This window comes from Mytilus edulis, chromosome 10 (assembly GCF_963676685.1).
Source record: "Mytilus edulis chromosome 10, xbMytEdul2.2, whole genome shotgun sequence".
NCBI classification, from domain to species: Eukaryota; Metazoa; Mollusca; class Bivalvia; order Mytilida; family Mytilidae; genus Mytilus; species Mytilus edulis.
In genome coordinates, this window is record NC_092353.1 from 36070304 (window position 1) to 36098051 (window position 27748).

The window sequence follows — 27748 nt, forward strand, 5'->3', positions numbered from 1 at the left end:
AACCAGAACCTATAGCTTTGCATACATTTATCTGAAGTACTCTCATTATTGTTTTCAGCAATACATGTCAATACACTTGATGACCGTCTACTTGTTTCTCCATATCTACGAACTCTTGGCCAGTAGAACATCTTAGATATTTTGTTCTTACGAACGTTAGATGCGATTTAAACTGCATTTGCAAATTGTTGTACTGTCACTTTATAAACGTGTCTGTCTTATGCCATGAGCCATTAATCAACAAGAGTGGATGTGGTTATTTGATGTAGGCCGTTAATGTTCTCGTTTCCCGTATTAGAAAATTGAGCTGTTGGTTTTATATTTTAATTTGTATCAAATTTTGACAATCTAGGTCTTTTGTATTTTTCTTTATCGAATAAATTATTGAAATTGTCGAAGCCATCGTTATATTTCATAATGTTTGTCCTATTATCATGATTATTGTTTTATTACTTTTTTTTTTATCTTTATTTGATGTTAACATTAATTTATTAATTTATTAATTTGGTAGTATAATGAATTATCTAAAAGCTTTAACAACAGGTAAACACGTCTTAAAAACAAACTGTGGCTGTCACGATCTACTCCATGTATTTTGTTAATGAAACATTCAAAATGTATTTGCAATTTAATAATACAAATGCAAGTGTTATCTAAAACCTTTTTGGAAACGTTATATAGTATTAGAATTTTCATTTTTTTCCCCACTTCGGCAGCACGGGTAATATAAAGAAAAAATCTCATTACTGTCATGTATATTTGAAAAAGAAGATACAAGTCATTAATGAAGAAAACATGTTTGTTTTGGCTCGAATGAAAAATATCCTTTCAAACTTTTGTCTTTTTTTCTGAAAAAGTAACATACATATATCAAGTAAAACCATTAAAAATGAATTTTATTTAACATTTGAGCAGTAATGTATCAAATCGTAATGTGTATCTGTCCATGTCTGTAATCTACAACACAAAAATAAAAAAAATATGTAGCTATGCATTATTATTTGTTCATAATAAATTTTTCTCGTAAAACTTTACGAGGACAAAACGATATATAAGACTTTCTTAAGTAAAGAAATATGACATTCATATTCCGAAGGCAAATTGATATATCTACACACAGTCTATTTAGGGTTGTCACAGTTTAATTTAACTTAAGTACTTCTCTGAAACAAATCAACTGAATTTGTCAAGTCTTCAAACAAATCCATCAGTTGTTCTAGTAACTTACTTTCTTAGTTTGACATACAATGCTTTATGTAGTGGGCTTCCCGTAGAGACACAAATTGGTAGCCTCGTCAGATCCATCAATGCAATCATCTACTCCATTACAATACATATTACTTCTAGGGTAAATGCACTGTAAACCACTTGGACATTTGATAAACGGCTGTTCACATTGGTAGTCTTAAATAGAAAAAAAAAACGATTTCAAACATATGGCGTAAGTTCGTTTATGTAAAAACTTATATTACATGTATGTATATACTAATGAATTTCTTCAACTCTGTAAAATCAGTAAAGGATGTTGAGAATGCTTTATTATATGATAATAACTTGACAACCACAGACAGTTCTAGGTGGAATGAAAATGACGTACTATTTTGATTTAATGTTACCGTTATTACAAATGCTCCGAATATATGGTTTGAAATTCACTTTATAATAACTGTTAATGCGTACAAAAACCGATATCAACAACAACATAACTGTTGGTGAAAGGTTTTCACATGTATTTAATTACGCTTGTGAAAAGTTTAAAAAAAACTTACATGTACAAAAGTCTTTCGATTCATCACTTCCATTGGCACAATCTTGTTTACCATCACATAGCGTGTGTTGCTGATAAATACATTGGCCTCCGCTGGGACATTTGTTATAGAGATGTGGACACTGATAATCTAGAAACATAGTTATATATAAACGCATATCCTATAACCAACAAGCTTAAAAAAACATATGCATTTTTTGTGTATTTGGTATAAAAAAATGTATATATATATGTTTGCATGTACAAATGTATGTTAAGTACGCAATTATGTTTTGGTTAGTGTTAAAACTATTACGGGTTAAAAAGAAACAACCTCTATTATTCATAGCCCCATTGGTTTCTATGTTAATTAGGATTAATACTTATCCTGACTTGTGCTGGAGAATTCAGCATACCTTCAGTTATATTTTAGAGCACATTGGTTTCCTTTTGAATTTTTCCTTGGAGTTCAGTTTTTTGTGTGCTTTTACTATTTATTACATTATTCATTGTTGTATCTGCTAATGCTATACGAATTGTATCTTCAACAAATGTTCACCCTATGAGTTGTTTAAGCATCCCACTTATACAGGTCTGCGCTAGCCAAAAATTACGAAGGGAGCGAAGCGTGACCCTTGGCAAGCGAAGAGAACTTCTATGATAATTTTTGCATGTAACCTGCACCATACATGTTTATACATATTATACCTTTACATGCTCCATTAAAACCGTCTGTACCATCATTGCATTGTGCATCACCCTTACATAGGGACTCAAGTTTAATACATTGAAGCCCGTCGTCACACTTCAGCCAACCACGAAAGCATCGGTACCCTTAATTATATCAAACACTTTCTTATATCAAACTAAGTGAAATTGATGTTTTTTTCTTATTTTGATTTATTTGATTATTATATTATACTACTTTCATTTGCCATTTTGAAATGTTTATTATGTATTTCACAAATTATAAAATGAATAAATAGCTTTTCATATGAAATGGAATGGTTATACTTCTTCCTAGTGAATCCAAGTTTCGTCACCAGTTCCAATAAACAAGTTTGACTGTCCCTTTAGTATCTTTCGTCCCTCATTTCAAACAAGTTATAAACTTAGTACGATTGATCCTTCAATTAATTTGATTGTTTTCTTTGGGTTTTTTTTCACAGAAAAATACGTTTTCCGTGTCATTTCAATATTAATTGGCACTAGAGCATGATTAATCATAACAATTTGTTATAATTCCTCCAGAGCACAACGTGGTTCTTAAATATAAACACTCTTGAAATAGTGTTCTCACTTTTTTTGTGAGTGCTGCTGTTTATTGTGATACATCTTTAATGAAAGTGTTGGTTTTGGTATGTTTTGTTTTTGTAACAGCCTGTTGTTGTTCATTTTTAGTCGATTCATGAAATTGATTTGTTTTAAATTTGCTTCGTGTATTCAGCAAACGTTATGTTCCTATGAATTCGAATGAAAAAAAGTAGCATGTCGAATGGAAATTTTCTTATATTTAAATAAAATCGTATTCGAGTATCTTATAATCACCATAAAGTTTACAACAGTTTTTAATATATATTTCCCGTCTTTGGTGCCACACAATAGCAAGTATTCATCGTAATAACCAATTTTAGATATTTTTCAAGTACACACTCAATTGCAGATAACATGGAATATGTTCTTTCTGATAATAAACATTTAAATTCGGGATTAAAATAGTACATACATGTAGGTCCATATATTTAAACAGCTATTTCCGATCTAAAAAAATCAATTTCCGGTAGTACATTGTACGGATAGACGGATTGACAGACGGCGCAAGTGAGTTCAGCTGTCGTCCATACACTAACAATAACTCAAGTAGCAAAACGAATGTTTTAATATTGTGTGACCGTTTTTCAAATCGAGTTGAAGTTTAATATTGACAATTTCATTTCTGTTGTTAAAAAGTTAGTCTATTAATTGAATTGTGGCACTTTCGACATTATCGGCCTTTGAACTTAATGGATAATAGTTGACTCATTGTCAAACATACCACCAGACTTGGGGTCAATTACATTGGAATGTAATTAATTAAATTACACATTACATTGCAAAAATGGTCAATTACACTAATTACACATTACACAGTTTTTAAAATGTAATTAATTAAATTACAATTACTTTACTAAAGTAATTAATTAAATTACACATTACATTTCATCATAATATTTGTTAACCAATATTATACATGTATGTATAATGTATGTGTAAAATATTCATGTAAACATAGTTTATGCGTTGCATTTGATAATCATGAGTAATTTTAATGTTTTGTCATTTAGTCTGCATCTCTCTGGTCTGTACATTTTGACAGCCATTCTCAAAAGTATTTCTATAGGAGCTAATGTGGCATATATCGCTTGATTATAACCTGGAGGTATTATACTTCCATAATCAGTAGATGTGACAATAGAAGAGGAAATTAGTTCATATTAACTTGCCAATACATTTAGGGGTATTTTGACATCTCAGAAATGAAGTTATTTAAAAAAAAACTAGCATGAATAAAGAAATTATAAATAAATAAAAAAAAATTCACTTCATAATTATTAAAAGGTATGCTTGTCACAACATTGAAAATAATTTTTAGAGCAAACAATGTATATAATGTCTATATCTCAGCAATATTTTGCTAATTAGATAAAATACATGTAATAGTGGCATTGCCCCATGACATTTTAATCTGATTAATTGCTGTTTGTTTTTACAGCTGTTAATTTTGATCTCTATAATCCTTAACTTTTATGTATACTAATTTGACAAAATGATTATGTGCAGTAAATTTAAATTCTAAATGAACTCTCTAAATGTTTAAAACTCTTTAAAACAACTAAATGTTGTGTTTTTTTTCTATGGTCGGGTTGTTGTCTCTTTGGCACATTCCCCATTTCCATTCTCAATTTTATCTCATAAAGATTTTTCACACATTTTTTTGTTTTTGTTTAACATGGTGATTTATTACTTTTCAATCTATTTAGTTAAAGATCTTTCTTAAAAACATATGTATTTTTTCAAATCATAAGACTATTCAGAAAAAAATTCTGTTGCTCAAATAAGTAATATAAAAACTTTAGAATAAATTACAGAAAGTATGTGATATCAATATTTGAAAAATAAATATACTTTTACAATTTATATTATTAAACATAAATCCTTATCATTTACAACATAAAAGTACATGTAATTGAAATGTAATTCAAAAGTAATTGAGCATTAAATGCTTTTTTCATTGTAATTAATTAAATTACCATTACAAGTAATTAAAAAAATGCTCAATTACACATTACATTCAATTACATGGAAAATTGTAATGCATTACACTTAATTACCATTACATTTTCAATTACCCCATCCCTGCATACAACACCTCATAATTGGCAAAGTCGGTTATGCGGGTTAACTTGGAAACTTGTTCATGTTGAATAAATCATTTTAAAAGTATACTTTGTTGTCCTTAATGATAAAAAGGAGATCTTTTATTGTCTTTGAAGAGTTCATGGCCTTGATTGTTTTAACAATAATACTGCTTTTGTCATCTTGTTGTTTATTAAGTGTGTTATAAATTGTTGTTTACATATGCTGCTTTTACCTTCATAAACTCGGGTAATACGCAGAAAAGCAAGATGCGTTGTAAGTGTTCGTGTCTACTGCTAAACATGACTCATCAGATCACTCAAAAAATCCAACTTCAGTCATAATGTCCAGGTACTAGAATTTACTTTATTATCCCTTTTATTAATAATTTGTAGCAAAATACTATCCCTGATATCTTTCTCTCCTCTTTGAGCCGTCTTATAATGCTCATATACATATTTATTATTGTATTTTTATTTTGTCATTAATGTATTTTTGTACTAACGACAGGAAATACATTTGAGACCAATCAGTTTTAGCGCTTGGCATGCACCTAAGTTTGTACCTGAACACATATCCGTGATTTCATCAGACCCATCTCGACAGTTGACTTTACCGTCACATATTTGTTTCTCCGGAATACATTGCAATCCATCATCACATTTAGTATATCCCCAACTACACTTATGGTCTTTAAGAATACAAAAGAAAAGTAATAGTATAAAACATATCAAAATACATTTCAATGTTGAATTATGAATAAATTAGTGCTTCGAAACTTTTTGCCATACATTTGGTACATGTATGTTATTAGTGATGAACTGCTTTGCCAAATCTATACTCACGTTTTAAATGAACGTTTAACAGTTTATACATTTTCTATTTTTCAATATGTCAGCTTGTAGACATTGAATTCTGTTCATTTGCAATTGATCAAATGGATGAAAAATATATTATTTCAATGACAATTCTTTTACCAATATTTGTTAAAAAAAAACTCTTGGTTTGTCACCGTTCGTTACAAGTTTTGTCCTTTTGCAGATTTATGTGGTTTTCTAAATAAATTAGTTACCTCTGCAAAAGTCTTTGAATTCATCGGATGAATCAAGGCATGACGTCTTGCCGTCACACAGTTCTTGTTCATGGATACATTTATTGCCGTCTAAGCATTTAACTTCATTTTCAGGGCATTTAAATCCTAAATTGTGAATGTAACAAATGTAAATATGGAAGGCATTAAAAACCGAAACAAATGAGACAAAAATTTATGAAAAATATCCGGGGGCTAAGAAAACAGAAAAGTTAATAAAAAAGGTAAGCAAAAGCCTACAAAACACTTTACAGTAAAGTTAAGATTTATATCAGGTATAAATTGCATAAAGATCATGCTCTTCTATTAGCACCCTTTATGCTGTTAATTTAAGAAATCATTTATTTGCAAGAAAATAAGATATTGTTTTAGTTTTTTTTTTTTCATAGATAGCAAATTTCATTAAGTAAATATTTTTTGGCGTTAACCAAAAACATTTGTTGATATTCCAGGTAAACTAAATGCCAAAAAAGTATAATTTGCGTTTGATAAAGGTTTCGAAAATGGAAAATAAATTCCGTATCTTAAGGATTAAACGCATTTTAAAAAGGAAATTTAGTGGTGTAAAAACTAGACCAAGTCACTCACAAACATATCATATAGTCTTTTGTTAGTAAATTGTTCGGATTTATACACCAATTAATTCCTATAAAGAGTCGTTTTATTCTATTAGAAATTCAAATAAAAGCATTTTTCACGAGTTTGCAGTATTAATTTTGTTAGATTTCAAATTGGTGAATCAAAAGCAGTATTCTGAAAAATCAAACATCAAGTCATAGCTATACATAGTTATATATGTACATGTACGTTTATTAACTTGAATTTACTATGTAAACATAATAGATTGTCTTGATTATGAATGAAGCTTTAACCGTAGTAAACGAAAACCTTTATATTTAACGACAGTCAACCACTATGCTATTACTTTTACAAGCCTTTGGTATACTGTTATCGATGCAATGTTCCTTCATATGGCATACTTGGTCTGCGTTTATACATTGTAGCTGGTCACTGCATTTTAGATACCCTTTCTGACAATCAATATCTACAATAGACAATAAATACACTCTTATACATATAAGCAGATGTGGTATGAGTGCAAATGAGACAACTCAAAATTTATAAAAGCATGGAAATAATATTGGAAGGAATAACATCGTCGTCACTTCAAATGTTTCATCTGAGTTACCGCCCATCTTTCAATAACTCGTTAATTGGTTCAATATCTGGCATGGAAGTTTATTCTCCGCATGTGATCGATCAAATCACTGACACTTATCGGTCATTTTCGTGTTCACGGAGAACTACGAACAGAAAAGTTTTTGTCGAATATACATGCGAAGTAACCCGAATAGTCCATTCGTTACATTCCGTTGATGTACGCTGCCGAAAAGAGTCATTCGTTCAATTTTTATTTTAGTCCAATTTTTCCCTATTTTTGGTTAGTTTGAACTTAATAGTTAAAACCGACAGCTATCACATACGAAATTGGAGAACAAAGTTGTGTCATTTCAATTTTAAAATTTACAGACAATTAAAAAACCATTTCCGTATAAAGTTAAGAAGATGACTGTACAAAAAATACGTTTGGACACCCTTTATTAAATACGAAAAATCTAAATCTCTCGTGTATTTATAGTCAATTAAATTATTAACAATTCTAAACGGTTCTATCCTTCAATTTAAGTTCTTGATACATAAACTAATTTGTGTAAAAATGAATTTACCGTAAGACAGATAGATGCAATCCCATTTCGTCGGTTTGTTATATTTTTTGCTGTATAGCTTATTATATTAATACAAGCATTCCACAATAAACACTTTTTAAATATATATTTACGAAAATATTATCTCCGTTTTAGTTGTCCAGTTTCAATAATGCAATCAATGACATTTATGACATATACATAAATTTAGAATACTTGAAAGTAAATATTATTTCATTCAATCTCGATAAACTTTGCACATTTCAACAGTAAAAAAATCTATGCCTACATTTGCCTACATTATTTTGTTAAACATCATGTGAAACCTGATCGATTCATCGGTATTTAACTGTTTAACTCGGGATCCGCTTTTAACCGGAAAATACTTTTAGAACAGTTTAAAACAAACGGTAAAAAGCAAAAATATGCTAAATTAAACACAATTTTCCATGTTAAACTGCTGTAGTTTGAACAATTCTCGTCCGTTTTTCAAGTTTTTTTCACCATTCGATTTCTTTCTAAAGGTAATATTCTATGTGATAATGCGCTACCTTGTTATTAATAAACTAGGGATTTCCCACAGGTGCGCTATAATTACCGGACTCGATAAAACCACGTGACTGATAAGAAATTCCAGATGCCTTTTACAACCGCGGTAACGCAGATAGTAACCAAAGGCGTCTTACCGCTGAGACTATAATTGGATGAAATCGTATGACTTTAGTACAGAGCTCAGCATGCTATAAATTCATGCTAATTAGTCGTTGTTATTCCTTCTAAATATTACTTCCATGATAAAAGTAAACACGTATACAAACAACCATTTCAATCATGAAAAAACAGCATCTTACAGTTGAACGATGGATCAATATGCATGTTTACATTTATGTTATTTAGTTCTGCATGTGCCTGCGCTGAGTGTTATTGTCTTTGATTTTATTGTATTCAGGCAATGTAGTGTTGTCTTTTAGTGATATATTTTCACATTGCAATATCAGTGGGGAGGTTTAGTCGGTCATAAAACCAGGTTCGACCAAACATTTTGACTCAAAAGGTATAAATGTCCTATATCAAGTCCTGAGTGTGGAAGGTGTTATCAATAAGTCCGTTTCTATGTTTGTTGGTGTTTGGTGTTGTTGCAGTTAAGTGTTTCTGTTGTTCCGTTACTTTCCTCTTATAGTTTTCCTCGGTTTTATTTTGTGACCTGTATTTGTTTTCTTTATCGAATGTTGACTTTTGAAAAGCGGTATACTACTGTTGCCTTTATTTATAGTAAAACAGATTGATTTTGCATTTGCATAATGGTTGTATTTTCTTGTGAGGTTTTTACGATTTTTTTAAATACATTATTATGCTAATCTCATCTTAATACCTCTGCAGGCCTCTGGCAATGTGTTATCAGGACAGTGTTTCCATCCATAACAAGCAAGATCAGCATAGACACATTCTTTACTGTAGTTACACTGTATATATCCAGTCTTACACTTGCAGTCTGACAATTAGAATGATTAAACGTTCGGTAATTTGTGGACTTTTCGCTTTGATTATCATTATTACACTTTAAATGACCAGAAGTTCTTGTGCCATATTATGTTTCTTTTATGAAAGACTTTATTTCAACTGGCGTTTTCGATAAACTCATCATAGATACTAGGATTAAATATGTTATGTATGTCATACACGCATTTCGTCTACACAAGACTCATCGGTGACGCTCGAATACAAAAAAGTTTAAAAGGCCAAATAAAGCACGAAGTTGAAGAACATTGAGGACAAAAATTCCTAAAAGTTTTGACAAATACAGCTAAGGCAATCTATTTCAGAAGTATAGTTTAATAAAATCTTAAAGGGGTATTAATAACGATAAAGAATTCAAAATATTTGTTTTTAATAATATAATAGCAGATTTGTGAAATATTATTTTGATACAAGCAGTCAGTTTGGTTCAATTTTAACAAAGTACGCCAAAACATCGGTAATGTCTTATCAGCCTGCAAATCAGCAATTCAACTCATTTAAATACAAATTCATGTGACACACAATTTAACACTTTGTTGAATAATAATTAAATCATTAAACAAAATGTTGACATAGGAGAGAGAAATTAGTGAAGTATCAGGCAGATCCATTTCGTTGAAAGATTTCGCACACAAAAAGTAGGTCTAGTACAAGAGGGACGAAAGATACCAGAGGGGCAGTCAAACTCATAAATCAAAAATAAACTCACAACGCCCTGGCTAAAAATGAAAAAGATAAACAGACAAACACTAGTACACATTACACAATATAAAAAACTAAAGAATAAGCAACACGGACCCCACCAACAACTAGGGGTAATCTCAGATGCTAAGGTAACAAGTAACGCGATGATTTACATATTTCGTAATCAATGACACAGACTCAAACAGACCAAGAAAAGTCTCCATTATACGATTTCACGTGCTGGTCGGGGTATCTATATTCATTAAATAATAAAAAATTACTAAATACTAAACTTGTTCAAAGGGTAACTACACGTCTCAATAATCAAAATCGGTTATCTAAAAATACTACCATCGCTAACATTTTTAACAATAAAAATCGTGGTTACCCTTCTATCGATAAGTGTCATGCCAAAAAATGACTTACATGTCCCCGTCTTTCCACCAACAATACGGTAAGGTCCACGTTTAATGGTAGCACATTTTCTTTAAATTTTGAAACTGATATAACTTGAAAAACAAACAGTATTATTTATTTACTCACATGAAACAAACCGGGGTGTGATATTCAGTACGTAGGAGAAACTGGACGATATTTATCTCAACGCACTCAAGAACATCTGTATCGTTTTAAAAGACCCAATAAATTCAAAAGTATCATTTACCAACACCTCAAGAAGCACAACCATCCTTTTAAATATTTAGCAGTTCAACCTTTAGAAGTAGTAAATAAGCAGCCTGGTGAATCGCATTTACGATCACGGAAAATAATTGAATTAAATTGGATTAAAAAATTACAGACAGTTTCCCCTCTTGGTCTAAATGATAATATCATGGGAATTGGTAATATATCTAGAACCAATTCCGTTAACATTTTGGATATAGTTTCTAAAACTGTTCGTAAAAAACGTTCTCACGGTCGTAGAACAAATCGCAATCAAAGAAAATTTCGGGCCAATCATACTAATATTTCGGACCTAATTTCTATTTCAAAAAACAACGGCAGACATTATCTGTTAATAAAACTCTTTTCGTTACCGGTTAATAAGTTAAATAAAATTTTGGAGGATTGCAACACAATTTCATATAGCAGTCCTAAGTATGAAATTGTTCAAATTATTATGGCATATTGTTATTCTAAATTATTTCCCAAAATTGATCGCCCTGAAGATCATAAAAAACATTTTATTAAAATTAAGTATGTCAATAAAGGCTTTGATTTTGTAAATATTGCCGGTATTTTTAACGACCATTCTGTTAAAAAACAAATTCATGGATATTTTGACAATACTGAGCTACCTCTTATTTGTTATATTTATAAGAAATCTACCCGGAAATTTGTGTTTAATTATAGTCAATTGTGTAAAGATGTTAATATCAGTGAAAATACACCTACTTCATGTAATTGCAGTAATTCCGAATATATTTATGGACCCATTTCCCATGTTATAACAGGAAATCTTAACATCGTTCAAGACCGAGAGTTAAAATCATTCCTCAGTAAAGGACCTAAATATCGTCCCCCGTCTATTATTAATTGGAATGAGTGTCGTAATATCATCCACGACTCACTCCATACTTACTGTATGAAATGGATAAAACGGGAAAAAGCTGACAAAAAATCTTTGGACTCTTTTTTTTAATTCAGTAATGAAGATAGTTGATATACGTATTCAACATTTTAAAGAACATTTTACTATTAACAATAACCACAATAAACCTATTTCTCGTATCAAACATAAACTAAAAGAACTAGCCAAGGAATTTGTTTTTGTCCCGGCCGATAAAGCTGCTAATAATATTATTATTGTTTGACGTAAATTTTACATTGAGGTTCTGAAAAAGGAAATCACCAATTCACCAAAATTCCAACTGATTCCATTTTTAGTAAACGAAATCTGTAACAAACATAAACTTTTAGCCACCGCTTTACAAGCAGAGCCAAATACAATGAAAGTCCCAACTATGTATTGGCTTCCGAAGCTACACAAAACCCCTTACAAATATAGATTTATTTCGTCTTCAAGCCATTGTTTAACTACTAAATTGTCTATTCTTCTTACCAGCACACTTGGTACAATTAAAAACCTGATAATAAATTGTTCAAATAAGGCCTTCGAAAATAGTGGAATAAATTACTTTTGGAGTGTCAAGAACTCGTTGGAAGTACTTGATAAATTGCATGCTTATATTGGTGATTTTGAATCTGTTCAAAGTTTTGATTTTTCTACCCTGTATACCACATTGCCTCACATTCTCATTAAGAAAAAATTCACACACCTAATTAAATGGGCATTCAAAAAATCAGAATGTGAATATATATGTTCAAACTCTTTTAGGTCATTTTTTAGTAGCAATAAACAAAAAAAACTATGTTAATTGGACATGCTTTGATACTATATATGCCCTGGAATTTTTACTAGATAACATTTTTGTTCGCTTTGGGGATTCCGTATATCGTCAGATTATCGGAATTCCAACGGGGACTAACTGTGCACCACTTATTGCGGACCTGTTTTTGTATTGTTATGAGTTACAATTTATGACAAAAATAAGCAAAGACCCATCGAAACAACATCTGATAAACAAATTTAATAATACTTTTAGATATTTGGATGATATTTTGGCTCTCAATAATGACGACTTCAGTATGTATATTAATGAAATTTATCCAGTTGAACTTACTTTAAATAAAACTAATACTAACAATGACCACTGCCCTTTTCTCGATCTTGATATCTATATCACTAATGGAAAGCTAAATACTAAAATTTATGATAAAAGGGATGATTTTTCATTTCCTATCGTTAATTATCCGTTTTTAGATGGTGACGTTCCCTTGTCACCATCTTACGGTGTTTATATATCTCAACTTGTACGATTCGCTCGTGTATGTAACAATGTTTTAGATTTTAACGAGAGAAATTTATGTATTACTGAAAAATTATTACACCAGGGTTTTCGATATCACAAACTAGTCAAAACATTTACTAAATTTTATCATCGGTATGAAGACATCATTCGTAAATATACCTCAACATGCAGACTTCTAATACGTTCAGGTATTTCACATCCAATTTTTTATGGAAATATTCTTTATAAAGCACAAAGGTGTCAGTATTCACCTCAGAAACTTACAAAACCTTTGAATAGACTTATTAAGAAGGGATATAATTACGATACTGTTCATTTTAGATTGCATATTTTGGCGTTTATATTGAGTCACTGATAAGGTCTTTGCATCGGAACTAAACACATTTATTCTAAAAACAGTTGTTGGCATGACACGGGTTATGTTCTTCTCATATATGTTATGATGGTATGATACTAAACCCCTAACGGGAAGGATTGTGCCTGATGTTCATATGATGAAATCGTAATCTTTCAGTCAGTTTAATTGAAGTCTGGAGCTGGCATGTCAGTTAACTGCTAGTAGTCTGTTGTTATTTATGTATTATTGTCATTTTGTTTATTTTCTTTGGTTACATCTTCTGACATCAGACTCGGACTTCTCTTGAACTGAATTTTAATGTGCGTATTGTTATGCGTTTACTTTTCTAAATTGCTTAGAGGTATAGGGGGAGGGTTGAGATCTCACAAACATGTTTAACCCCGCCGCATTTTTGCGCCTGTCCCAAGTCAGGAGCCTCTGGCCTTTGTTAGTCTTGTATTATTTTAATCTTAGTTTCTTGTGTACAATTTGGAAATTAGTATGGCGTTCATAATCACTGGACTAGTATATATTTGTTTAGGGGCCAGCTGAAGGACGCATCCGGGTGCGGGAATTTCTCGCTACATTGAAGACCTGTTGGTGAGCCTCTGCTGTTGTTTTTTATTTGGTCGGGTTGTTGTCTCTTTGACACATTCCCCATTTCCATTCTCAATTTTATCATATTTGTTTTTGTATTAAATCGTATGATCATCGACAGCCTTCGAAATCATCTCAATGTTTATTTGGACGGCGTGTAGTCTAAAATACACACAACGTGATAATCTACATGTAGCATTTGTAAATTGTTTCCTTTGTAATTTTTGTAATTTGAACAACCGTTTAACTTTGATGATAATTTGAATCAAATCTGTGAAAATGAATTTGACAGCTAATGCCCTTTAAATACGTGCCATTATAAATTGTCATATTCACATATGTCAGAATACAAATTAAACCTAATAATTATTACTTCAACGATCAATCTTTAAAAAGAAGTTAAAAAGTATTTTTTATCTACATTTACTCCGTTTGTGAAGCAACGATCGTAAAACCCTTGTAATGGAAGAATTAGATCCATCTTGGTTTTATCAATTTTGTGAATACTCAAAATTCTTCGTGTTTAGAAATTTTAAAAAACTATACTTACCACATACAGATAAGAGACAAATTACCACCAGAAAAACATCTATGCTATTCATTTTTACCTGCAATGCAAATGTGTTTTTTTTTCTTCATTCGTTAATATAGTCTGACCAATAAAGGAAGAACAAGATGAAACCAAAGATAACATGAAATGAAGCTTTACAATTTCTTCACATCATCCATTTTTACCTAAATTTTTGTTTTATTGTTTATGTCAACATTGAGAGTGAAACAAAGGTGAACCATTTCGTTGAATGACTCGATACACAAAAAACATTCTTATACAGGTAGAAACGTTAATAAAAATATTTTGTTAACCTATAACATGCAATCTAACAGACCTAAAAAAATCTATTTGCACGAGGTCGCAATCTATCTATATTTATGATTATGTTTATATCTGGTTGTGAGCGTTGGCAGTGTTCTATTGTCATCTCGATAGATGATTAGATCGCGCCTAGACTAAAATACACACAAAATACTGATATACTTAATGGAGTACATGCTTTGTTTACCGGTATTAATGCTTATTGCAATTTGAATATAGGTTCTAGTATGTTATAAATCCAATATGATAATTTGTGTCAAATCGGTGAACTTGAATTTGACAGCTAGTGCCCCTTTAAAGAAAAAAATATAAAGAAAAGTAATACATATACTTGTTGTGATAAAATGATTTTCTCAATATTTTCATACATAAACATTTTGATGTTAAATTTGTATCTTGAAAATAAATATATTATAAAACTATGAACAAACCTTTAATGAGTAATAATAAAATCGACCACGTTGACTGCTCAGGCTATTGAACGTTACAAATGCAATAATAATATTTCATGAACGAGAGAAATAGACCATAGTTAGAATCAGTCAAGATCGTTTTTAATTACATGTATAACTTTAAATACATATATTAAAATTTCAATGTCATTATTCCCCAATTCCAACTCTATTTCTATTACAGTTTTATCATAGGTCAATAGATTTATACTTGTCACTAATTTCATGAAGTTGCTTGCATTTGAAATATCATTTAATAATTTAAAAACGTTTAAATACATGTCCTCTGTTGTATTTGAATCCTAATTTCCGGTAATTTTTGTATTATTGTCTAGAAAATTTTATTATCTCTGATGTTAAGATTCTAACATCCTTATTATTTGGACTTTTTTTATACAAATGTCTATTGCAGTATGTGTTAAAATAGAGATATATTTAGAAAGTCGATAAAATATCAAAAACACATTTGTACATATATGGCGAATGAAAATTTAACGAACATGTTAAAACGACTTATTTTTAATTAAGAGTACAATTCACCTGTTCTTATTAGGGTTCATTGTTAAAAAACAAGGAAATGAAATTTCGTCAGACATCGTTCAGTGTAAATTTAAGACATACCACAACCTTTCCATTATGATTCATTGTATGTTATCATACACATGTTTGTTTGTCTGATTTTTAAATTTTCAAAAAAAAAAAAATCGAACAACAAATCAGTACAATACACTCATATAATTTCAAATTATCCACCTTTTAAGATTCCCTAAGGAAACTTGTGCAAACGACACAATTCTTTGAATTCAATAGATTCCTCTACAAAATCACCCCTTCGATTACATTAAAGATTTGATTATTAAGATATATTCAGTTTACACCACTTCTTCTACACATGTTATATTGTTTACAATAAGAGTTAAACATGTGATAAAGACTAATAATATTCATTGCAAAGTTTGAACATAGTGTCTGTTATACATTTTAAATAATGTTAATTATTTAAAAACTCACAGTCATTGCATATTTCAACTAATAAAATTGAACGAAAAACATATATAATAATCGCATTTCTTTCCATGCAATGAATCCCCTTCCTTGATAACTCACTATCGCTGAAACATTATAATTTTCATATTGAAACTATTTTAAAGTACTCTTGTTGGTTAGTTCTTTTCCTTGCATCATACGGTTAACTGTGTTACCCTTGTTGTCCTGTATATATGTCAGAGCCAAACAAGTGATAGACAGGGAACCAGGCTAGTATACATATTGTGCATTTGTTAGGACGATTGTTCCAATCTCCGGCGCAGAGATCACATTTTAATGGTGGCACATTTTCTTTAAATTTTGAAACTGATATAACTTGAAAAACAAACAGTATTATTTATTTACTCACATGAAACAAACCGGGGTGTGATATTCAGTACGTAGGAGAAACTGGACGATATTTATCTCAACGCACTCAAGAACATCTGTATCGTTTTAAAAGACCCAATAAATTCAAAAGTATCATTTACCAACACCTCAAGAAGCACAACCATCCTTTTAAATATTTAGCAGTTCAACCTTTAGAAGTAGTAAATAAGCAGCCTGGTGAATCGCATTTACGATCACGGAAAATAATTGAATTAAATTGGATTAAAAAATTACAGACAGTTTCCCCTCTTGGTCTAAATGATAATATCATGGGAATTGGTAATATATCTAGAACCAATTCCGTTAACATTTTGGATATAGTTTCTAAAACTGTTCGTAAAAAACGTTCTCACGGTCGTAGAACAAATCGCAATCAAAGAAAATTTCGGGCCAATCATACTAATATTTCGGACCTAATTTCTATTTCAAAAAACAACGGCAGACATTATCTGTTAATAAAACTCTTTTCGTTACCGGTTAATAAGTTAAATAAAATTTTGGAGGATTGCAACACAATTTCATATAGCAGTCCTAAGTATGAAATTGTTCAAATTATTATGGCATATTGTTATTCTAAATTATTTCCCAAAATTGATCGCCCTGAAGATCATAAAAAACATTTTATTAAAATTAAGTATGTCAATAAAGGCTTCGATTTTGTAAATATTGCCGGTATTTTTAACGACCATTCTGTTAAAAAACAAATTCATGGATATTTTGACAATACTGAGCTACCTCTTATTTGTTATATTTATAAGAAATCTACCCGGAAATTTGTGTTTAATTATAGTCAATTGTGTAAAGATGTTAATATCAGTGAAAATACACCTACTTCATGTAATTGCAGTAATTCCGAATATATTTATGGACCCATTTCCCATGTTATAACAGGAAATCTTAACATCGTTCAAGACCGAGAGTTAAAATCATTCCTCAGTAAAGGACCTAAATATCGTCCCCCGTCTATTATTAATTGGAATGAGTGTCGTAATATCATCCACGACTCACTCCATACTTACTGTATGAAATGGATAAAACGGGAAAAAGCTGACAAAAAATCTTTGGACTCTTTTTTTTAATTCAGTAATGAAGATAGTTGATATACGTATTCAACATTTTAAAGAACATTTTACTATTAACAATAACCACAATAAACCTATTTCTCGTATCAAACATAAACTAAAAGAACTAGCCAAGGAATTTGTTTTTGTCCCGGCCGATAAAGCTGCTAATAATATTATTATTGTTTGACGTAAATTTTACATTGAGGTTCTGAAAAAGGAAATCACCAATTCACCAAAATTCCAACTGATTCCATTTTTAGTAAACGAAATCTGTAACAAACATAAACTTTTAGCCACCGCTTTACAAGCAGAGCCAAATACAATGAAAGTCCCAACTATGTATTGGCTTCCGAAGCTACACAAAACCCCTTACAAATATAGATTTATTTCGTCTTCAAGCCATTGTTTAACTACTAAATTGTCTATTCTTCTTACCAGCACACTTGGTACAATTAAAAACCTGATAATAAATTGTTCAAATAAGGCCTTCGAAAATAGTGGAATAAATTACTTTTGGAGTGTCAAGAACTCGTTGGAAGTACTTGATAAATTGCATGCTTATATTGGTGATTTTGAATCTGTTCAAAGTTTTGATTTTTCTACCCTGTATACCACATTGCCTCACATTCTCATTAAGAAAAAATTCACACACCTAATTAAATGGGCATTCAAAAAATCAGAATGTGAATATATATGTTCAAACTCTTTTAGGTCATTTTTTAGTAGCAATAAACAAAAAAAACTATGTTAATTGGACATGCTTTGATACTATATATGCCCTGGAATTTTTACTAGATAACATTTTTGTTCGCTTTGGGGATTCCGTATATCGTCAGATTATCGGAATTCCAACGGGGACTAACTGTGCACCACTTATTGCGGACCTGTTTTTGTATTGTTATGAGTTACAATTTATGACAAAAATAAGCAAAGACCCATCGAAACAACATCTGATAAACAAATTTAATAATACTTTTAGATATTTGGATGATATTTTGGCTCTCAATAATGACGACTTCAGTATGTATATTAATGAAATTTATCCTGTTGAACTTACTTTAAATAAAACTAATACTAACAATGACCACTGCCCTTTTCTCGATCTTGATATCTATATCACTAATGGAAAGCTAAATACTAAAATTTATGATAAAAGGGATGATTTTTCATTTCCTATCGTTAATTATCCGTTTTTAGATGGTGACGTTCCCTTGTCACCATCTTACGGTGTTTATATATCTCAACTTGTACGATTCGCTCGTGTATGTAACAATGTTTTAGATTTTAACGAGAGAAATTTATGTATTACTGAAAAATTATTACACCAGGGTTTTCGATATCACAAACTAGTCAAAACATTTACTAAATTTTATCATCGGTATGAAGACATCATTCGTAAATATACCTCAACATGCAGACTTCTAATACGTTCAGGTATTTCACATCCAATTTTTTATGGAAATATTCTTTATAAAGCACAAAGGTGTCAGTATTCACCTCAGAAACTTACAAAACCTTTGAATAGACTTATTAAGAAGGGATATAATTACGATACTGTTCATTTTAGATTGCATATTTTGGCGTTTATATTGAGTCACTGATAAGGTCTTTGCATCGGAACTAAACACATTTATTCTAAAAACAGTTGTTGGCATGACACGGGTTATGTTCTTCTCATATATGTTATGATGGTATGATACTAAACCCCTAACGGGAAGGATTGTGCCTGATGTTCATATGATGAAATCGTAATCTTTCAGTCAGTTTAATTGAAGTCTGGAGCTGGCATGTCAGTTAACTGCTAGTAGTCTGTTGTTATTTATGTATTATTGTCATTTTGTTTATTTTCTTTGGTTACATCTTCTGACATCAGACTCGGACTTCTCTTGAACTGAATTTTAATGTGCGTATTGTTATGCGTTTACTTTTCTAAATTGCTTAGAGGTATAGGGGGAGGGTTGAGATCTCACAAACATGTTTAACCCCGCCGCATTTTTGCGCCTGTTCCAAGTCAGGAGCCTCTGGCCTTTGTTAGTCTTGTATTATTTTAATCTTAGTTTCTTGTGTACAATTTGGAAATTAGTATGGCGTTCATAATCACTGGACTAGTATATATTTGTTTAGGGGCCAGCTGAAGGACGCATCCGGGTGCGGGAATTTCTCGCTACATTGAAGACCTGTTGGTGAGCCTCTGCTGTTGTTTTTTATTTGGTCGGGTTGTTGTCTCTTTGACACATTCCCCATTTCCATTCTCAATTTTATCATATTTGTTTTTGTATTAAATCGTATGATCATCGACAGCCTTCGAAATCATCTCAATGTTTATTTGGACGGCGTGTAGTCTAAAATACACACAACGTGATAATCTACATGTAGCATTTGTAAATTGTTTCCTTTGTAATTTTTGTAATTTGAACAACCGTTTAACTTTGATGATAATTTGAATCAAATCTGTGAAAATGAATTTGACAGCTAATGCCCTTTAAATACGTGCCATTATAAATTGTCATATTCACATATGTCAGAATACAAATTAAACCTAATAATTATTACTTCAACGATCAATCTTTAAAAAGAAGTTAAAAAGTATTTTTTATCTACATTTACTCCGTTTGTGAAGCAACGATCGTAAAACCCTTGTAATGGAAGAATTAGATCCATCTTGGTTTTATCAATTTTGTGAATACTCAAAATTCTTCGTGTTTAGAAATTTTAAAAAACTATACTTACCACATACAGATAAGAGACAAATTACCACCAGAAAAACATCTATGCTATTCATTTTTACCTGCAATGCAAATGTGTTTTTTTTTCTTCATTCGTAAATATAGTCTGACCAATAAAGGAAGAACAAGATGAAACCAAAGATAACATGAAATGAAGCTTTACAATTTCTTCACATCATCCATTTTTACCTAAATTTTTGTTTTATTGTTTATGTCAACATTGAGAGTGAAACAAAGGTGAACCATTTCGTTGAATGACTCGATACACAAAAAACATTCTTATACAGGTAGAAACGTTAATAAAAATATTTTGTTAACCTATAACATGCAATCTAACAGACCTAAAAAAATCTATTTGCACGAGGTCGCAATCTATCTATATTTATGATTATGTTTATATCTGGTTGTGAGCGTTGGCAGTGTTCTATTGTCATCTCGATAGATGATTAGATCGCGCCTAGACTAAAATACACACAAAATACTGATATACTTAATGGAGTACATGCTTTGTTTACCGGTATTAATGCTTATTGCAATTTGAATATAGGTTCTAGTATGTTATAAATCCAATATGATAATTTGTGTCAAATCGGTGAACTTGAATTTGACAGCTAGTGCCCCTTTAAAGAAAAAAATATAAAGAAAAGTAATACATATACTTGTTGTGATAAAATGATTTTCTCAATATTTTCATACATAAACATTTTGATGTTAAATTTGTATCTTGAAAATAAATATATTATAAAACTATGAACAAACCTTTAATGAGTAATAATAAAATCGACCACGTTGACTGCTCAGGCTATTGAACGTTACAAATGCAATAATAATATTTCATGAACGAGAGAAATAGACCATAGTTAGAATCAGTCAAGATCGTTTTTAATTACATGTATAACTTTAAATACATATATTAAAATTTCAATGTCATTATTCCCCAATTCCAACTCTATTTCTATTACAGTTTTATCATAGGTCAATAGATTTATACTTGTCACTAATTTCATGAAGTTGCTTGCATTTGAAATATCATTTAATAATTTAAAAACGTTTAAATACATGTCCTCTGTTGTATTTGAATCCTAATTTCCGGTAATTTTTGTATTATTGTCTAGAAAATTTTATTATCTCTGATGTTAAGATTCTAACATCCTTATTATTTGGACTTTTTTTATACAAATGTCTATTGCAGTATGTGTTAAAATAGAGATATATTTAGAAAGTCGATAAAATATCAAAAACACATTTGTACATATATGGCGAATGAAAATTTAACGAACATGTTAAAACGACTTATTTTTAATTAAGAGTACAATTCACCTGTTCTTATTAGGGTTCATTGTTAAAAAACAAGGAAATGAAATTTCGTCAGACATCGTTCAGTGTAAATTTAAGACATACCACAACCTTTCCATTATGATTCATTGTATGTTATCATACACATGTTTGTTTGTCTGATTTTTAAATTTTCAAAAAAAAAAAAAATCGAACAACAAATCAGTACAATACACTCATATAATTTCAAATTATCCACCTTTTAAGATTCCCTAAGGAAACTTGTGCAAACGACACAATTCTTTGAATTCAATAGATTCCTCTACAAAATCACCCCTTCGATTACAATAAAGATTTGATTATTAAGATATATTCAGTTTACACCACTTCTTCTACACATGTTATATTGTTTACAATAAGAGTTAAACATGTGATAAAGACTAATAATATTCATTGCAAAGTTTGAACATAGTGTCTGTTATACATTTTAAATAATGTTAATTATTTAAAAACTCACAGTCATTGCATATTTCAACTAATAAAATTGAACGAAAAACATATATAATAATCGCATTTCTTTCCATGCAATGAATCCCCTTCCTTGATAACTCACTATCGCTGAAACATTATAATTTTCATATTGAAACTATTTTAAAGTACTCTTGTTGGTTAGTTCTTTTCCTTGCATCATACGGTTAACTGTGTTACCCTTGTTGTCCTGTATATATGTCAGAGCCAAACAAGTGATAGACAGGGAACCAGGCTAGTATACATATTGTGCATTTGTTAGGACGATTGTTCCAATCTCCGGCGCAGAGATCACATATCCGTTCCGTTCAATACTTTGTAACACTACACTCATATTAAGTGCAGTAGTGCATATGTATTGCGGAGCATGTATGGAACGGATATGAACTCTGCGCTGGAGATTGCGATTGTTCATGACTTAGATTAGATTGCCTCCCGTTTAACAGTTTTCAACTCAGAACTCGCATGCATTACATTGATTGTTGGTTTGTGTAAAAAGTATCCATTGGCACTCCTGGCTATATCGTGACAACCTGTATAATTGGTTTAAGAAGTGCAAGTGCCCAGAGATAACCACAGAACTTCGAAAGGGGAATGGACCATCCTAGTCAAATTAACATGCCAAGATCGGGAATCACACTCTAATAACCCAAATGTGTTCAGGACAAATATATGATCGATATTGATTAACTACATTTTGGAAGACAGCCGGGCCATGTTAATACATCATAACGTATGACAAATACATCCGATGAGTAAACCTGGTATAAAATGAAAACAAACAATTTGTCATTTTACATGTTTCATGCATCTGAAGAGCCTTTTTAAATTCCCCTTCACCAGGAACGCTCAAAGCAAAATTGGGGTGTAAAAGCGTTGACCGTGCGCACATTTTTAGAATGAAGCGCTTCCGCGTTTCATACAAAATGTACTTCGGTCAACGCTTTTACACCCGAATAAATTTACAAAAAGAAGCATTCAATTTTTTAAAAATAAAAACACGAACAGAAACAACACCAAACCAGGAATCAGAGCTCTGCACGAGGAATATATAATACTCAATTTTAAAATGATTTAAAAAATCAAAACTAAATAGAACAACAGTAGTGTTTGTATGTTAGTTCTGATCATCTTGCAACTAAACTCTCGGTTACCAACAGTCCATATGTATCGATAATTATGATGTAAACTCTATCCAACGTAGATCAACTAATTATGCTTTAAGGATGCCTACAACAGTTTAATTTGAGAAATGGATGCCATCACGAGTTGGTTAACCGTTAAAGAATATCGGATTTATTCCTTTTAACGTACTAGACCTCTGTTTGGGATTGAAAAAAAAATATATTTTGTGCTATGGCTACCTCTACCTACTGGTAACACGAGTACGCAGCGTCTTTAAAGTGAAGTAAAATAAAATGAACCACATCAACAAACGACAACTACAGGTTCCTCACTTAGGAACGGTGCAAACAAATGCAGTGGGTTCTGATCGTTTAAACATGTACCAGCCTTCATCCTAACCTGGAATAAAAGTGTAACATTAAAATATAGAAAGACACATTATAAATATCAATTGAAAGAGATTATATGGTAAATAATACGAAAGGATAAGTTGTGGGTATTATTGTCAATGTGATAACGTTGTAACATTGACTAAATGACGCATAAGCTAGCAAATATATGTCATTGTACGAAACAGTTATCACACATAAACCCATTCATCATTGTAAACAATATTTTATTGACACAGGAAAACTATTACATTGTATGGATCTTGAACTTCATCAGATAGAGAGAATTATCTTGCTTATTAACTATCTGTCGGGGTCAATCAAGACCAATTAAAGATATAAACGTAGATGGTATTCTTTAGTTTTCTGTCTGTTTATACCCGATAGAAGACGATGTTGAAACTTATTTTTCTAGTGTTATTTGTCTTAAAAGATTCAGGTATTGTAATTTTATAATATGCAACTAACACTTGATGATTTTATCTAATTTTTGTAACAACTTGTTTGATATATAAAAAAAGCAACGTCAATGAACATAATTCTATTAATGTAAACCATGCACCGATGAGAGTGCAGCAAACGTGACGTCAAGTAAAACAAATGGGAGAAAAAAGACGTAAAGGGTACAGGTATTGAGAGCCTATTAATGGTTTGATGTTGCAAAGTAAGCGATGTGTCCTTTTATATAACGTTTTGAAGAGACGTTCATTAAAGACACATATTTTAGGCAACCGTAATTATGTAATTTACGATTGAATGCTAAGACTTTTTCTGAAAGAACATCGAAATACACAACTAGTTCATAGACTTTATTTCATATTAGCTGTATGAATAAACAATCATCTGCTTTTATCTGTTTAATTTTTACAATACGACTTATCTACATCACAAAATGATATTCAAAGTGCACATAAACCCATGTAGAAACACAAAAATAAGTTTTCTTTCTTTTTAATTATAAACTAGAGGCAGTTATTCATAGCATAGACGATACCCCGATCAACACCATTTTTCACAACTATAATAAGTATGCCAGAGCTAGTACTGATGACTCACCAGTCAATGTTACATATTCAATGAGTATCAGAAGGATTGTTGGATTCGTAAGTTTATTAAACATAATTCTACCCTCATGAAACAGTGGCAAGTATACATGTAATAGTGAAACCAATGATAAATATGTGGAAAATAAAATGCAGTAATCCAAAATGCGTAGACAGGGTTGATATGTCTTGCTATGTATGAATAACTTGACGAGCATTTCTAAAGACACACCGAATTGTTTAACAAGAAGCATGACAAAACTGAGGATATCATCAAACTCATGGCTATATTTTTGTGTAAATTGTGTATTGTATTTATCTATCAAAGACGTCACCAGGATCAGAATATCCATCGTATTTAAACAACTAATATATTTAGATACCAGGCTTTATAGTTTTTTTTAATATTTGTTTCAATTCTTTTCCGTCAGCCTATGCCATTTGAGGTCTAACATTCTCGTGTGTGTGATATTCTGATGGTATAGTGTATTCTCTATGTAATTACTTAATGCAATGCAAACACAAAGTTTAAGATAAAGGATATCACAATATATTGTTAAAGTTTTTTCTATACTAATTGTGACACGAGTATTAATAATATAACGCTTTTTGCCTCAAATCCTTATCAACATTTTTTTCTAAGGAAACAAGATACGGATGACAAGAATATACCGTTTGTTTTAAGACTATTTGTCATGATATTATCCGTTTCTTTTTTGCATTACGGTTTCATATTCTTCTTGTCTCCATCTGTTATTTTCTCTTCACCGTAATAGACAAACACAAGTCCTTGTTCACCGAACAAACAGATAATATATTACATACTTGTATCCATTGCGCATCATTGCATGACACACTATTTTTTTGGTCTTTTTATACAAATGTTTTAAATCACAGCTCTAAAAATTCTACCTATAGTACTGTTTAAATAAGTCAAATACTGTTGAGTTAGCCTTACAGATGTCTATTAAACTTTTGATTATAACAGGACACTAAAAGACTAGTTGTTCACGCCTGGAACGTGATGACATGGAAAGACCCAAGACTGGTATGGCAAGGAGGACCTTCAACTGTACACCTCCCTCCCTCTGAGATATGGACTCCCGATATCGTATGTTACAATAAGTAAGAATCGGTTTAAGTATTAGATACACAAAAAACGATAATCGGTTTATTAATATCAATTTCTTGGTACAATATCTTAGTACATGAAATACTATTACACATTTAACAGTAACTGTTAATTAATTACGCCATGTCAAGTGAATTTAAAGAAATGTTGTTATGTTTGTGGTATTACCATACATCAGCAGTATCCCTATCCTCAAATATTGTTAGCCTTAGCCAGAAATTACGTATGAAATTTTCTCGTAATGTTTATGATTTAGATGTTTTATTGTAACTGAGTTGCTCCCCTGAATGACGTCTAATTCCACTTAGAATACAACATAGTAATTATGAGTAACGACATGTAAAGGCCAATATAAGATAATGCGCTACAAGTTTTATGTGTCATGTCGGGTGGAAGACATGTGTTAAGTATATGATATAAAAGTGTCTGTGATATGACTTATAAAGTATCTCACACCGTATTAAGCCTTATTCAATATAATCCATCTAGTAGAGCTCTCGAGATAATATGTCTGCCTCGAGTTTATACCGTGATAATACTACGTGATTATTTTTTTTATTGCATCGTGTTATTTGCCCCAGGTTTGCTATATTGGCTCGTTATGATAATTCTATTAATTAGCTACAGTGTTAACCTGCAGTTTTTTTGTGTGTTTTATTTCTTTTCACAAGAATTTAACATTTTTGTACCCTGAAATAGAGCAATTTAAATCTTATCTAAGCTGCTTCGTAAAATGATTCGATGCTGTTTCGAGGTTTTTTCTACATTTTCTGATGATTTGTTCTCTTCAGGTACTCTAAAAATTAAAAAAAAATCATCATCAGAAAAAGAAAACAAAATGCTGAAATGGCGTTTAACACTAATCAATCAACAAATATGTGCGTCAACAGGCATACACTTTCATCTATACGATAGGTCGACGTTAATAGATTTGCATATGCTGATTTTTTCATGTTAGGCTTATTGGATAATACATTTTATTAAATTAATCATTTTTGAAATGAATATGCACATCAATTACAAATGAATTAATCTAATGCTCTTTGAATAAATTTACAGTCCAATAACGACGTCTACATATGAGCCAAATACCGTGGTGAGACGAAATGGTGCCGTTCATTATGTACCAGTGACCAAATTAGATACAGATGACTGCAAATTTGTTAATGTTATAATTGAGTGCAAATTTAAAGTTGGCTCCTGGACATACAATGGAAATGAGCTCAATATTGAAGCAACGAGTGAAACGATAGACATGGACGATTACATCCCTAATGATATCTACGAAATTGTTAACTCTAAAGTCCAACGTAACATAACTAAATATGCATGCTGCCCAGAACCATATATTACTTTAGATTATATACTACATTTGAAACCTAAACAGCAGTTCCAACAATGGTTTCCTTGGTCTTAAAACAATCTAGTTATCAATTCGTGTAATTGTACTCGTTTGTTTTGTGCTGTTGTGCTGTTGTGAAGCGTTAATGAATATTAATGAATTTTGATGCATTGATTCTCTCTTTCAAATGATAAAATATACACTATTACAAGTGAGAATGTTTTATTTAAAGAACAAATCATATTACGCCAAATTAGAATAAAACTAAATTATGTTTAGTTGCAATGGCAACTGCTTTCAATTTATTGAACTAAATATGACATATATAACACTTTTGTCTGAAAGATCATTCTGTAGTGCTCACTGGTCTCTTAACATTGAAGTTTTATGTTCGAAACACGCTCGAGGCAATGTGCTTTCAACTCTGATCTTAT

The 27748-nt window shown here is 30.9% G+C and overlaps 2 protein-coding genes across 2 annotated transcripts; one reads left to right on the forward strand and one right to left on the reverse strand.

Moving 5' to 3' along the window:
• Window positions 1–883: 883 nt before the first annotated feature.
• On the reverse strand, window positions 884–15349 carry LOC139492412 (very low-density lipoprotein receptor-like). Its single transcript, XM_071280612.1, has 10 exons — window positions 15254–15349; window positions 14499–14556; window positions 9312–9431; window positions 7159–7278; window positions 6216–6341; window positions 5709–5834; window positions 2456–2581; window positions 1770–1898; window positions 1229–1404; window positions 884–957 (listed from the first exon to the last, which is right to left on the reverse strand). Exons 2-9 carry the CDS (start codon window positions 14548–14550, stop codon window positions 1253–1255), a joined length of 951 nt encoding a protein of 316 aa, XP_071136713.1. The 5' UTR covers window positions 14551–14556; window positions 15254–15349; the 3' UTR covers window positions 884–957; window positions 1229–1252.
• Window positions 15350–24108: 8759 nt separating this feature from the next.
• LOC139492413 (acetylcholine receptor subunit alpha-type acr-16-like) lies at window positions 24109–27505 on the forward strand. The gene is made up of 4 exons (XM_071280613.1): window positions 24109–24236; window positions 24764–24900; window positions 25829–25965; window positions 27032–27505. The coding sequence occupies exons 1-4, from the start codon at window positions 24191–24193 to the stop codon at window positions 27387–27389; spliced, it is 678 nt and encodes a 225-aa protein (XP_071136714.1). The 5' UTR covers window positions 24109–24190; the 3' UTR covers window positions 27390–27505.
• Window positions 27506–27748: the final 243 nt, after the last annotated feature.

Excerpts from the sequence above, each read along its gene's own strand:
- LOC139492413 (XM_071280613.1), top strand. The coding sequence starts at position 24,191 with ATGTTGAAACTTATTTTTCTAGTGTTATTTGTCTTAAAAGATTCAG. Across the intron at positions 24,237-24,763 it reads ATTTGTCTTAAAAGATTCAG|AGGCAGTTATTCATAGCATA; the intron begins GTATTGTAATTT and ends ATTATAAACTAG. Across the intron at positions 25,966-27,031 it reads GATATCGTATGTTACAATAA|TCCAATAACGACGTCTACAT; the intron begins GTAAGAATCGGT and ends ATAAATTTACAG.
- LOC139492412 (XM_071280612.1), bottom strand. The coding sequence starts at position 14,550 with ATGAATAGCATAGATGTTTTTCTGGTGGTAATTTGTCTCTTATCTGTA. Across the intron at positions 9,432-14,498 it reads TTGTCTCTTATCTGTATGTG|ACTGCAAGTGTAAGACTGGA; the intron begins GTAAGTATAGTT and ends TCTAATTGTCAG. Across the intron at positions 1,899-2,455 it reads TTTTAATGGAGCATGTAAAG|ATTATCAGTGTCCACATCTC; the intron begins GTATAATATGTA and ends CTATGTTTCTAG.